At 45.6% G+C, this 13,881-nt stretch overlaps 1 protein-coding gene across 1 annotated transcript in view; it reads right to left on the bottom strand.

Annotated features, from left to right (window-relative positions):
• Positions 1 to 8,477: 8,477 nt before the first annotated feature.
• Positions 8,478 to 13,881, bottom strand: part of SLC35F3 (solute carrier family 35 member F3) — a 71,502-nt gene continuing 66,098 nt past the window's right edge. The window contains exons 5-7 of the mRNA XM_075146460.1: positions 12,983 to 13,175; positions 11,322 to 11,411; positions 8,478 to 10,169 (exon numbers count right to left, since the gene is read on the bottom strand). Of these exons, the coding sequence (XP_075002561.1) occupies positions 9,925 to 10,169; positions 11,322 to 11,411; positions 12,983 to 13,175 (528 nt within the window). The 3' untranslated portion in view covers positions 8,478 to 9,924. The remainder of the gene's footprint in view (positions 10,170 to 11,321; positions 11,412 to 12,982; positions 13,176 to 13,881) is intronic.

Raw genomic sequence — 13,881 nt, 5'->3', positions numbered from 1 at the left:
CACACCATATGACGTCATGCTCAGCATGTAAAGCTGGGGGAAGAAGAAGGAAGGGGGGACGTTCGGAGTGATGGCGTTTGTCTTCCCTAGTAACCGTTAGGCGTGATGGAGCCCTGCTTTCCTGGAGATGGCTGAACCCCTGCCTGCCGATGGGAAGGAGTGAATGGATTCCTTGGTTTGCTTTGCTTGCGTGCGTGGCTTTTGCTTTACCTGTTAAACTGACTTTATCTCAACCCACGAGTTTTCTCACTTTTACCCTTCCGATTCTCTCCCCCATCCCACTGTGAGGGGAGTGAGCGAGCGGCTGTGTGGGGCTTAGCTGACAGCTGGGGTTAAACCACAACAATGATCCTTATCCGTAATAGGTTTTCAGGGGAATGAATTTAAAAATGAGTTCTTTAGCAGTGTCCAACTATTTATTTTGCTGGAAATAATCTTACCTGAGGTAGCCTGGGATGTTTTCTTCCATTGTTGAGCACCAAGCAGTTTTTTAAATAAAAATTTAAAAAATACATAGTGCGAAAGAACCATATATTAAGTTTTTCTGTTTCTTGCTTCTCAGATGTCCATTAAGGATGTAATTCTGACTTCTTTGGTCTTTGGTCTTACAGTGTTACTTGCTATGCTTGGTGAAAGAAAATAATTAAACAAAAAAAAAGCAAAACAATCACAATGATTAATTGTGCCTGGTTTTATTATTGAAAAAAGGAATAAATTAAGCAAAGAAACCCCATGAACTGCAAACAGTAATCACCTCTGTCTGCTCCTCTTTGAAAATGTTTTAACAGAGTTTACTTAAATGGTTGAACATCAAGCATCTCTCCGAGTGGATCTCTTGAGATCCTGTGTGACCAAATTTCAGGTTCTGCTTTCATCCTTTTACTGGCTAAAGACCCTCATGGTTACTCTTGGCAGTAGCGTCAGCTTTGAAGATGCAGTCTGCAAAGGAACACTCTTTGTTCTTGTGGAGGGGAAGCATTTATACATCTTTATTGTTTAAAGTCTTCCTTACGTTGCTTTCTGAGGTTATTTTTGTGGTTTATTAGGGTTCAGTGAGACTTAAGTTCTCTTTCAAATAGGTCCTTCTTTAACAGAACAGGTAATTTTTATCTTTAAAATAGCTTTTGAAAAGTCTTTTAAAAACTAAATATCCCTCTTGAAGAATCAGGCTTCAGAGAAGACCACTGATTTTTTGAGCAATAATTTTCTGAGCTTTATAAGAGAATTGCTTAAGAACTGGCAGACAGTTAATGAATTCCTTAGTTAATAATTAATGAGTTCATTATTTAGTAGCCACCAATAATACTAAAGGATCTATGTTTATAAATAAAACTTCTTTCTCTTTACATAACCTTGCATTTAATACCAAACATCTGCAAATAAAGATCTGAAAGAGGCACATTAGATTCTAAACGTTTAAGAAATGTATATGGTACTTTCTATGGCCTTATGCAAAGCACTCCTCTTCATTATTTCATAAAGACTTCATGTTGAGTTTTACTTTTATGAATTTCCTTTTAACAGTAACATGCTTAAACTTCTCTGGATGAGTTAGCAAAAGTTTAGGGTTTTGAATGAATAAAGGAGTGTATGAGGAGAAAGAAAACTGTAGCTTTTGTTTCACAGCCTTAGCAAATCAATTTCTGAATCCCTAAGAAAATGTGCATTACCAGGTTATTTTCCAACTAAATGTGTGTTGGGGCTCTTACCTTCATTTCCTCATAACGCTGTCTTTGCTGGGTGTTGTGATGAGGAGCCCTGCACTAGGGAGCGCAAACGTGACATGAACATGGAGAATTAAGCACATGGCTTGGGACACTGAGGGAGAGGCAGCCGTAGAGGCTGCCACAGCTTTCTGCAGTAGCTCGGCATGTATCGGAGGGCTGGGTGTGTGGGTTCATCAGGTAGCGCTGGAGGGGATTTGGCTAGGAAGAACTAAGCCGTCTGTGCAGGCTGTTATGGAGACAGAAGGAGAAAGAATAGACAGAACAGTGATTTGCACCTTCTCCAGACCTCTGCTTAGTCATCTGACACCTGCTGAGAAAAGGCTTGCTTGTCTTTGTGACCTCTCATGGACATCAGTGGAGTGCTCTGTGGAATGGTGTCTGAAAATCACTAGGTTACCTAGAGGAGTGGATTTTGATGAAGAAAAAAAAACAACTGGAGGTTTAGGATTCTTTTAAGGTGATGAAGTCATTTACATTAATTATAGGCACTTGTTTTTAATGCCAATATTCCATTTTTGTTCAGTTGTTAGGAAGGAAGCAAACAGAAAAAGGAGTATTTTGGGAAAAGCAGGCGATGGTAAGGTGGGCAGACTGACTAATCCTTGCTCTTCTCTTGGCTCCTGATTAGCAATTCTCCAAACCCACCAAGGATGAGACAAGCTTGCTTTGCAGCAGTGTTGATGCTCAGTTTTTTACAAGAAAGCTAGATGGGAAACTGGGAATCTGCCTGTTCTACAAGCAGACTCCAATTTTCAAAGCTATGTAAATGGAAGAAGACAACTCATCTTCTGAGTTTCATTTGGATGCCTTCAAATTTCTGTGGCATGTTATGCACTAAAAGCAAAGAAGTGGTTCCTAGTTCTCTCTGAGACTGAAACACATCCTAAAATTCTTTATTAAAAATCCAACTGCATGTTTGCATTCAGGTATTGTATTTAATAATCCACCAGCTGCACCGATTACCTTATGTTCACTATAAACATTGTCTGTGAAGCATAGGTGTACTGTTACCAAATAGGATTGCTTACACATGTGCAAAGGCAACATCGTTCTCAAACATGGTGAGTATTTGTTCCCAAGACCAATATCAATTAGTAGCCAAGCTAGCAAGTAACCTGCCTTTGACTAAATCCAAAATCACACAATGAAAGAGAGATGGTTTTGTTTACAAGTCAGGAAGGCATTTAGAATGTACAAGTGGCCAAAAATCACAAGGAGAGTATTATGCAGCTTACTGGGCTGCAGTCATTAAAGACTTGGCAGCCTCAGAAGCCAGAGGGACAGTGAGACCTATCGCTGGGAGACAGCAAAGCTATGTTCACTGGCCCATAATGTATGCTCATAGCCAGCAAGGCGGGAAATCCAGGCTGGTTCACATTTTGTAAGTTCTTACAAATCCTGCTCCTTGGACCTCACTGGAATCCAGCTTTTAGGATTCTTTGAAGAATCTTATAAGAATCTTTTAAGCATCTGGGTCAGTCGTGGATATGTGCAGAAGCTGGAGTTTGGTGTAAATAATCTGCGGAAGTCAGCCAAGGCAGCCCTCCCCTAAAGAAAGGCAAAGGAAGAATCTCGGTCTCTCGGTAGTCTTGTTCTTTCATGTTAAAAGGAGTCTGAAGGATGGATGGCTTTCCACAGACTCGTCTTGGCCCTTTTTTTGAGAGAATAGGAAGCACTGCACTTAGATTTCTGAAGAGTTTCTGATGGTGCTTCTTACCAAAGAAGTGAAGCTACTGTGGATAAAAACGGAAGGTTTTCTTGTGGACTAATAACTGGTTAGTGAGGCAGGAAACGGAGAGCAGGAATAAATGATTGCTGTTCAAAAGGAGATGATCAAAGGAGCGGTGCTGAGGCCAGTCTTCTTGTATATACTCATAAATGATTGGTCAAAAAAAAAAATTTACTGATCATACTTTTTTACTGATTCAGGAGAGTGAAGACTAAAACTGGGAGGAGGATCTCTCACTGTCATGTGGCCAGGCAGCAAAGTAGCTGGTGGCACTCAACATTAATAGACACGAGGTAATGGACATGGTGAAAAAGTCTAACATACATGGTGAGCGGCTCTAAATTTACTGTTGTCACTCATCAGAAAGATTCTCAATTTATGGTGGTTAACTCTGTTGAAGCACATCTACTTTAGTTCTCTTCATTTGGGTGAAAGATGGTCTGCAGGTTGATTGCTGTTGTTCCCAATCAATGCTCTGATGGCTGTCTTGAGGTGTTAGGTGGACTGAATCTAGAACTGGAGGGAAACCTGGAGATGAAGAGCTGGAAAACTCTTTCGAGTTCTCTTGTGAAGAGATCATCTAGTTCAGCAGTAGGATTAAAGAAATATCTCTAGATCATTGCAGAGAAATTGCATATAACAGGTTCTTAAATACACTACTAATGTGAACTCCACCATCTCCCATGTTTAAGCCTTTTCCAGAATTTTAACTCTCCTTATAAGTTCCACTCTGCATTACAGAGAAGTAAGTTGGTTGCTGAAATGTGCATGGAGAAATACTAATCACCGCCTTTTTTAGAATGATCTTGTGCATATATAAAGATCCCTCTAACAGAGTTTCAGGTAGAAGAGAGAAATATGAGGCTGCTTATTTTCAGAAACATTAGTTTGAGCTACTGGTCCTGTCCTTAGGAATGTGATTTCCTCTTCAAAGAAGATTTTTAGGCTGCAGGTGGGGATCTGTTCATTTGACTTCCTTTTTGCTTTCACTAGATCTTTCAGCTCCTTTTTTTCTTATTTCCCTTTTTAATGTTTAGGACTTTTAGATAAGGTGCAGGTTATTATGAAAATGCCCTAGAACATGCCAGCTAAAGAAGAAAATCTAATTGCTTCTCTTTTAATAACGATGAGCTAATTAAACTCATCCATCAAAATCCATTACTGCTGGCAGTTTCTGCAAAGACAGCTTGCACAAAGACTGGACTGTGAAAGAAGCTTCTCAACCTTGGTCTTTGCCAAGGAGAAGCTCAGGTTTAGACGCCAAACTCCCCATAGTTTTTGACTTTACAGCATGTGCACAGACCCCATTTCTTCAAACTGGAGTTGTAGCAAGGGGCAGGTGGGCATCTTCCCCTGGAAATGTTTCCCAAAAGGCACTTCTGTCCTGATCCCATCAGCAGCTCTCCTGTGCTCCTGCTTCACACCAGCTGCATTGTTTCTGGCTTCTGTTCTTTCCCCAGTCCTTGAAGAAACCCCCAGTCACAGCTTGCTTTCTGAGTCTGTGTGGCCCCGCTTGTCCCAGCCCGCTTTCTGAGTCCACGTAGCCCAGGCGGGTGACTGGTGCTATTCCTAGGGCTTCTGAAGTGCTGGAGACTTACGACATCCTTTTCAGTGAAGAGGAGGGGTGTTTCACCTGTGTTTCTGTTGTGCAGATTTGTGAGTTTATTGGGAATATGATCCAGAGCTATGCAAGTCGATTCAGATTTCTGTATCCACTGCACAGGGAAACCTTCACGTTCCAGTGGCTTTGCAGGCCTGCAGGCACAGTAGCAGAAAGGTTTTTGACCAGAAATGGTGTCAACCTGGTGATGTTACCTTCCCTATAGGTTGAAGATACTGTCTGTATTAACCTTGACCAGCCCAGAAGGCCAGCCGTATCCACTCCACAAGGCCAGCCGTATCCTGGGCTGCATCAAAAGCAGCGTGGCCAGCAGGTCGAGGGAGGTGATTCTGCCCCTCTACTCTGCTCTGGTGAGACCCCACCTGCAGTACTGCGTCCAGCTCTGGAGCCCTCAGCACAGGAAAGACATGGACCTGTTGGAGAGAAAGACATGGACCTTTTGTGGTCCAGAGGAGGGCCACGAAAATGATCGGGGGGATGGAATACCTCTCCTGTGAAGAAAGGCTGAGAGAGTTGGGGTTGTTCAGCCTGGAGAAGAGAAGGCTTCGGGGAGACCTTATGGCAGCCTTTCAGTACTGAAAGGGGGCTTATGAGAAAGATGGGGACAAACTTTTTATCAGGGCCTGTTGCGACAGGACAAGGGGGAATGGTTTTAAACTACAAGAGGGTAGATTTAGACTAGATATAAGGAAGAAATTTTTTACAGTGAGGGTGGTGAAACCCTGGAACAGGTTGCCCAGAGAGGTGGTAGATGCCCCATCCCTGGAAATGTTCAAGGTCAGGTTGGACGGGGCTCTGAGCAACCTGATCTAGTTGAAGATGCCCCTGCTCATTGCAGGGGGGTTGGACTAGATGACCTTTAAAGGTCCCTTCCAATCCAAACTATTCTATGATTCTCAATATTGCACTAGTTTTGTTACAGAGCATTCTGGAGAGCTGGGGATGAGTGACTTGTCCCCAAGCTTACAGGAGACACTAATTCAGCCCCAGAACCTGGTGATCTATAGGTTCTGCTATTCTACCCTCCACCCCCAAAACAGTTAAGCTACATGTTGGTTTCAGTGTCTTCTGTTTATCTGTTGAGTATTGTGGTTGGATTTCTGCCTTTCATAGCTATTTTCTGAAGACTACTGATCGGAATGCAACCATCCTAGCAGAAGAACTGGAGAAACTTTTTAAAATAAGCCCAGCTCTGACTCATGTGCTGATGAAAGGCTCAGGCAGTCACTGTGGAGAGCTGCAATAAAATATAACGATAAAGGTAGCAGCAGGAGACAACTACAGACAACAGGCCAAGGAGAAAGACATGCAAGGGAGGAGAACTGCTGTTATTCCTCGGATTCCTCACTGCTGTATTGTGCGGCAGTGAAAGCTGGCAGCTGTAATGGCACCTGGTGATGCTATTTACTTTCCTGAGATTTTTTTCGACTTGCTGTTTTATCAAGCCCACTGGGTCATTTCTGGTTTCCCCCTTTGCTGCAGGAGCCAAAACACCTTGTGAGGGCTAAGATGGGGCAGAAAGCTGCGGATCCAGGTCAGCCCTTGAACAAGAGTGCACGCTGGTGGCTGGCAGTGCTCTGTGAGGGCAGGACCCACGCAGTGATGACGCAGGAGGCCAGCTTCAAAGACACCAGGCAGCAAGGCCTGATGCTGCAGGGACCTGATGCTGCAGGTCTGCTTCAGGAGGAGGTTTGAGTTGGCCAAGGGTGGGCTAAAAGTGCTGGTTCCAGGCTTATGTTGCTCTCTTCTGCGGGGCAGGTAGAGCCCTGCGGAGCTGTGTGGGGTCCATCCAGGCCAGCGGTGGGTCTGACTCGCAGGGTGCTGCAGACGTTGCACACAGTGCTTTGGCCTATGAGGGCAAGCAGGGGAGCCGGCCACGACTCAGCCCTCACCTCCAAGGCACTGAATTTGTCCCAGGAGTCCTTTAACAGTCCAAGCTCAGGGGGGTTCAATCTTGCCCTCACCTGAAGGGTGGCCCAGCTACATCTAATGCCTTCTCATAAGGGTTTGCTCTCTGCCCTGTCCTTCTGGTGGGAGGCAGCGACTCCAGTTCCTTTCATTCCTCAGCTTATCAGATCCGGGAAGCTCTGGCACTTGTAGATGCACACACGCACCCATATGGACATGCTGCTTTCTTGACATTCTCCTAGTCACATCCTGGGCTTCACTGGAAGGTTTTGCTAAGCAGCAGCTTGCCGTCAAGTCAGGTGTTTATCCTTAGGGTAAGGTGTTGCCTGGAGAAATACAGGTCACTTCACCTGATTAATTAATCTATGTGTAGTTTAGAATTGCTTAACATGGGTAAATCTAGTTTGCTCAGCTCTCACTCAGGAGAGAGATTGTAATAAAGTGCTGTTTGAAATCCCAGCCCTTGCGTGTGGTTAGCCTGTTCTGGGGAAGGATGAGCCAACAGAAGCAATGACAGTTGTATCTGGTAAATCACAGAGTTTTACTGATGCTGCTATCCATTCTGGTGCATAAATTCCCCCACGATCTGTACTGAATGTTAAAAAATCTGCTGCCATTTTAGTAATAAACATAGGTTAGTTGTAGTTTTTAAAGTGGCATTTAGAGCCTTTTGGATACCTACCAGACTTCATCAAACACACAGTAAAGTGGAGTGCAGAGATGACAGGAGATGCCTGTCATCTGGTTGGGACTATGGAAAATGGAAGGACTGTTTGTACATTCTTCTCTGGCCTTGCCTCAGAGCGGGGGCTTGGGGAGGGGGTGGGGTGCTTCGAGATGACAAAATGATATGCCCGAAGATGGAGTAAACTCTAAGCTGGGAGCTTTGAAATCAAGTGTCTGCGTGTGCCCTTCAAACCAGTTATTAGAGTTGTACCCGTGCTCCTGTCCTGTGCCTTACCCTCCCCTGCTTCCCAAAGAAATAGATTTAAAAATTCAGGTGTGTAACACTGGATGGACAGTAGCTGCGAGCAGCGTCCCACAGCCTCAGATTTTTGCTTGTGTGTGTAATCTCTGTTAGCAGGTCTTCAGTGTCTATTTGGCCCTGAAGAGGTATGTAGGGAACAACATCCAGCCTGGACTAGGGCCTAATTATTAATGTAGAAACTCATGTCCCATCTATAGCCCCTAAATACCTATTAGCGTATGCATTTATGGCCGCTCTCTGACAGTTTCAAAGGAAGGTCAGCTTTGCCTTTGGTCTATTTCTGCTGGACACGTGTTTCCTGACTGATGCCTAACATCAGCCCTCCGGACAGATTTGGCCAGGAGTCTAAAGCTCCTCCTGTTGAGGAGAGACTGGCACCATGCATCAGTCGCAGCCTTGGTTGCTTTAATGATCTTGTCTCTCCTTTCTGATCGCTTTGGCCAAATACTACCCACAGTAAAACTGGAATAAAGGTGCAGTCAAGAAAAGGAAACAGATAGCATTGACAGAGGCTGAATTTGAAATCTTTTATTATTTAGCTTTGCCAAACAGATAATGGAATCTGAAGTTGATTTGCTAAAATATTTTGAAGTGGATGCCACCCCTGCCTGAGACAAAGAGGGCCTCAGTGGCAGCAGGGACCCTTAGGCTGTGGCAGCAGTTCAAAAGAACACTTTTAATTTTGTATGCAACAATGTAAACTTCAAAAATAGTAAACTATAACCTTTCCCCCCCCCTTTTTTACATAGCATGTGATCTATCACAGATAGAAATTTAATGGCGAACCAAAATCGCGTAAGTAAACATCCTGGTGCTTACAAGTTTCATAAAAAGTGTTACATTTGATGTAAATATCTTACATTTTTAACTCTTAACACTCACAATTATGGAGTAAAAGCAACTGGCGATTCACCCCCTTAGTCCGTGCTCTCAGACTGTACATCAGCAACCACGCTCTTGCCAGCCCCTTTGATCATTTTCGGTCGGATTGTCCCACACGTGACCAAGACTTCCCCTCCCTCACACTGGTGTTAATCAAACGCAGCTCCACACAGGGGTAAAACCTGTGCAAGTGGGGAAACAACCAGGTCTCCCGCGCGCAAACTTGCAGTCCCCTGGGCCCTGCATTCCCACAGAAGCCGCAGCACGTATGGGGGGCACGTCCTGTTGTCGGTGGGAATTTGGGGTCCCCCAGGGCTGCAAGCTTGAGCCCTGCCATTGCAAGTGCCTCGCGGCGGGGCCTGGTTCTGCGTGGATAAAGACAAGAGTTCTGTAGAAGGCACTGGATTTCTCTTGCATGATTTTAAACGTGGACTACAGTCAGTCATGTGCAGAATAAGGAGATTTGGGCTCTAAACTGCTTTCTCTCTAGTGCTTTAGTGCAAGCATTTTTAGCGCTTGAATTTTCTCCTGGTTGCAGCGCAACATGCGCTTATCTACATAGAGTGATTTCCAAACCTCCTTCCTTCCACTCTTCCCCCCATCTTCCCATTCCGGATAAGATTCCCTTTTGGTTTCTTGAAAAACTTTCAGAGTACAGCTCTGGTCAAAAATAAACGTGTGATGTAGCATAGCATTTGTTTCTTTTAAATCACAGTGTGCAATGCATCATTCGGTACCTAATGTTCAAAATGTCTGCCCTGCTTTTCATGAAAATCATTCTTTAAAATAACCTATGCAAATATATTTTGACTATATATTACATTCATTTAAAAAGAGAAGAGAGGTTCTTGGTTTGCAGTTCTTTTTTCAATGTACTACTTAAGTGAAAGGTCTGATGTGAAAAAAGTACAAGCAAACTGGACATGCCAAGACTCGATGCCTTAGATGGTGATCATATCAAAACTGTACAGGTATGTACAGGGTGTTGGACAGGTGTGCTTCTTCCCAAGAAAAGACCTTTGCATCATCATATATAAGGTTAACCACAAAGTTTTGGTAAAAAGAACATTTAATGAGCAAAGGATGACATGGAGGGGCGAGTTCTCCGGCTTTTGTTAGGCAGTCCCGAAGCAATGTCTCCATTCCCTTCGGGGATTTCTTCCTTCTTCCGGACTTTGAGACGCGTGAGGAGCTTTATTACCCAGACATCCCATTCCTCTGGCAAGAGCAACAGGAGGAAGCCCAGGCCAATAATGATGATGGCGATTACTCGGACACTGTTGAAGACAATTTCACTCGTGTAGTGATCAACAACTGTGTGGGAGATTGAACGGGTGTTATTACATGGGACAAAGCATTAGGGCAGTATCCCCTTCCCTCCCCTTCGCCTCCCTGGCTCTGAAGGCTGGCTGGGGCAGGAGAACATGACCGTGGAGGAGATGGTGGCAGGGAGACTACCTTCCTGCTGGTTCAACCCCCTTCAGAGCAGGCGGAGCTGGCCTGTGGGCTCAGGGTGCAAAAGGGGACGTTGCCTGGAGCTGCACTTGTTGTCTGTGGCAGCATCTTGTCCCTTGCTCGCCGACAGCCCAGGAACTCCTGCTGAGGTCCAGGTACGCAGAGAAAGGGGCATTTCCCTTCCCTGGCATCACAGCTCCTTTGTGCAAATTTTTCTTCTCGGCCTGACTGCCCCGCTGAATAACAAACCCTGCACACCCTGGGCCGTGCAACGCTGCGGTGGGGATCACACCGTTCGGTATGAAAATCTGCCGGGGCAGCCAGCGGTGCCCGGCTCTGCCTGCGTGTAGGCAGCACAAAGCTGGGAGCTGCCGCCTGCACCATGGCACCAGTTCAGCACGCTGGGTTTTAGGAGCCGGGTTTGGGAGAGGTGGCTCTGGTTTGGGCCAGGGTTGCCTCTGCGCTCCCCTGCTCATCCCTCTCGGGCTCTGCAGTCTCTTGGCTTTTGCTAAATTTCAGAAAACTGTCAGAGAAATGTACCAGGCCATGCCCAAAATTAAATTGTCCAGTGCTCTTGATAAATGCCTGCAATGTTATTTACCAAGGCAAGCAGAATTACTAGTACATATTTGCTCTAAAATGTAAGGAATTTTATTTGTTTCAATCTAGTGTTAAGCCCGTCTTGAAGAAATCATTAAGAATGGATTTCTACTTCATCCATGAGTTTTCATCCCAGCCCAGAGACTTCAAATCTGCTTTGTTTTTCAGTATGCAGGCTTCTTCGGACAGTAACTTAAAAAACAATTCTAGAGATTATGAATATTCATGTAATATTATACAATACATATTTAACACATAAAGTATACATTTTTAATCAGTGTCATCTCCCTAAGCCTTTGAGAGAAGATGCAAAACATGTTTAATAAAGCTATTTGCTTTTATCCCTGTTGTGTATTTGAAAGGCCACAGATTTAATGTATTCATTAAGATGCAAAAGGCAGAAATTCTTACCTGCATTCACTGGGACACTCAGTACAATTCCAAGAGAAATCAAGGTGGGGTATGTAATAGCAATCCCAAAATTTAGTAGAATATTGAATGCTGAAGAAGGAAAGAAAAAGACCTTTTACTACAGTGAAACTAGGCAGAGGAAATGTCACTTGAAATGTTTATGCTTTATTACTGCCTCTGTATGTTGTTCAAATAGAAGGCATATTAACTTCTGTTGCTATTCCTGGAAGATACCTGTGGACAGACGTCTGTCTGCTGCATGTCCGTCTGCCTGAGACACTGCTGTTTCTGGGGAGCTCTATATCCCATGGGAGTCCAGTGGCAGGATCAGGTGGGTACAACCTGTATCTCAGTGTAATGTGCAGTGATTCCCACTCTCTATACCAATGCACTTTGCCCTGCTGAAAGACGCTTTTCATCAGGGAGATTTCAGCCAAACAGTTGCTTCTGGCTGGATACCTTTTTTGTCAAAAAGCTGCCTCCAGCTGCAGGTGGAAGATGCTGTAAATCTAACCCTCTTCCAGACAGGAACTTGCTAAATATAATTTTGTACAATGAAATTATAATATTATTATAATATCATTACAACAGAATGATTATAATATCACTCCATTGTAATACCATACACTCTTCATGGAGTGTCTCATGACAAATTAGTAATTGCTTTGGACCAAATTCACCCTTGTTTTACGGTGATTAGTTTTAGCAAGGTCAGGAGAGCCTTGCCAACACTGAACCTGTCAGCAGCTGGGGCTCTGACTGTCTTCCAGTGGTACCTATACATTGCACACCCCAGTGATGGCTTGCCAAGTCCTGCAATGCTTGCTTACAGAAACCTTCCATTGAGTCCACTGAGCAGTAAACTGGAGGTACTTCCAGAGTCAAGCGTTGTGACTGTTCAGGGTAAAAGGAGCTGGGACTCGAGATAGGGATGGAGAAGGGCTATTTCTGGTTGAAATGAAAGGAACGTTTTAGGAGATGTGATGCTGTCATCCAGTTGAGGGACCAACTGTAGCAGCACAGTCAACACATCTAGTTTAACAAGGAACAGCATCACATTTCTGATGGCCATGAATCATTAAAGCTTAAATTTGGCATCCCTCCCAAGCTGGGTTCCCTTGGTGGCACAGCAGTGGCAGCAGAAGAGAGGAGTGCCACCTACCAAATTCCCGTGAGCGCTATGCAGCGCTACATTTTCAACAGTTTCCTGCTCTTTAGGAATAGCAATTAACTATTACTGAAGTCAGCAGAGGCGCCGGCGGCTGGCCTTGACGGGCCTGGCCTAACCTGCTTGCTCGGGGGATGCTGATGAGCCCCAGGCAATGCCCCGCTGGCAGGGCTGCTTCCCGTCACAGCCCGGGCAAGCGTCGCTTGTCTCTGGGAGGCAGAGTTCACGAGTGGGAGTGAGGACAAGCTTTACAGTTTCGTCCCACAGCACCTTCTAACGACGGCCACAATATTTTGGCTTGGTAATGAACAGCAGGAGCAGGGTCTACATTGCCACCTAGGCATGGGCCCTCTGCAGGATTTCTCCAGCTAATAATTAGGTTGGGAAGAAGGGAAAACAGCTCCAGCATGTCAGAAATCTACAGCTTGCCCCAGCGGCCAGTTTCTGGCACCCTCCTCCACCCCAAGCAGTGCGAGAGCCCCCATCTACTCACTCAATAAGAGAATCGAAAATCCGCAGAGGTTTCCCCAAGGAACGATGTCGAAAGAGCTCCAGTACTCCACTTTGGTAAAATAAAGAATGACAGGAATACAGGTAACGAAGAGGACATTGAAGACAGCTAACACGGACAGGAATAAGGCAGCTTCTCCAAATTTAGCACTGCCCAAAAGAAGTTTGAATAAAACCTACAAGAGGAAAAGACGTGGGTTTAACTCTCCTGCACCGCTCCTCTGGAGGGCTGGTGTCCTGGCTCCAGGGGCTCCCGGCGTCCTGGCCCGCCGGCCAGTGCTTGGGGCCGAGGGGCTGGGTGCCGAGCGGTGTCAGTCAGCACCTCCACGGTGATGCTTGCCGGACACCTGAGGCGGCTGCTCATGGAGCTGTGGAGAGCAGCTCGTGTGCCCCAGCCTTCTCCCTCCTGGCACCCTCCCGGAGCACAGGCAGGGGCAGCTGCCAAACGAGCCCAGGCGGGAAGGGGACTCGGCATATTTGGCCTGAAAGGGACCTCCAGAAAGGGAAGGTTGCTCACCCTAGTCTACACCCTTCGGTCTGTTTCCTGCGTGCTCCCTTTGGGAAAACCTCAGGAAAATTTGACATTAAAAACAGAAGACTTGGTGGAGCAGGGCAGGGGGAGGAGAGGAAGCAAGGTGTTGAGATCTCCCTGCGTGAGACATCACTGTTCCAGGCCCCGCTCCGCCAGAGAGGAGGGGGTGGCCCCGAGGCTGTTCCCTCCCGTCCTCATTCCCTTTGCTTTGACTGGCCCGTCTACCTGGTGGTAGGTAGGCGGGGGGTTCTGTGGTGTGGATTTCTTCCTCCTCCCAGAGACGGATGGAGGAAGGCTGCTGAAATGGGGCCCTGCCATGGCCCAGGTGGGCTGCAAGGTGTCTGGGTGAT

The sequence above is a fragment of the Calonectris borealis genome, chromosome 3, assembly GCF_964195595.1.
Source record: "Calonectris borealis chromosome 3, bCalBor7.hap1.2, whole genome shotgun sequence".
Lineage (NCBI taxonomy): Eukaryota > Metazoa > Chordata > Aves > Procellariiformes > Procellariidae > Calonectris > Calonectris borealis.
This window is presented reverse-complemented; position numbering and strand designations above follow the sequence as displayed.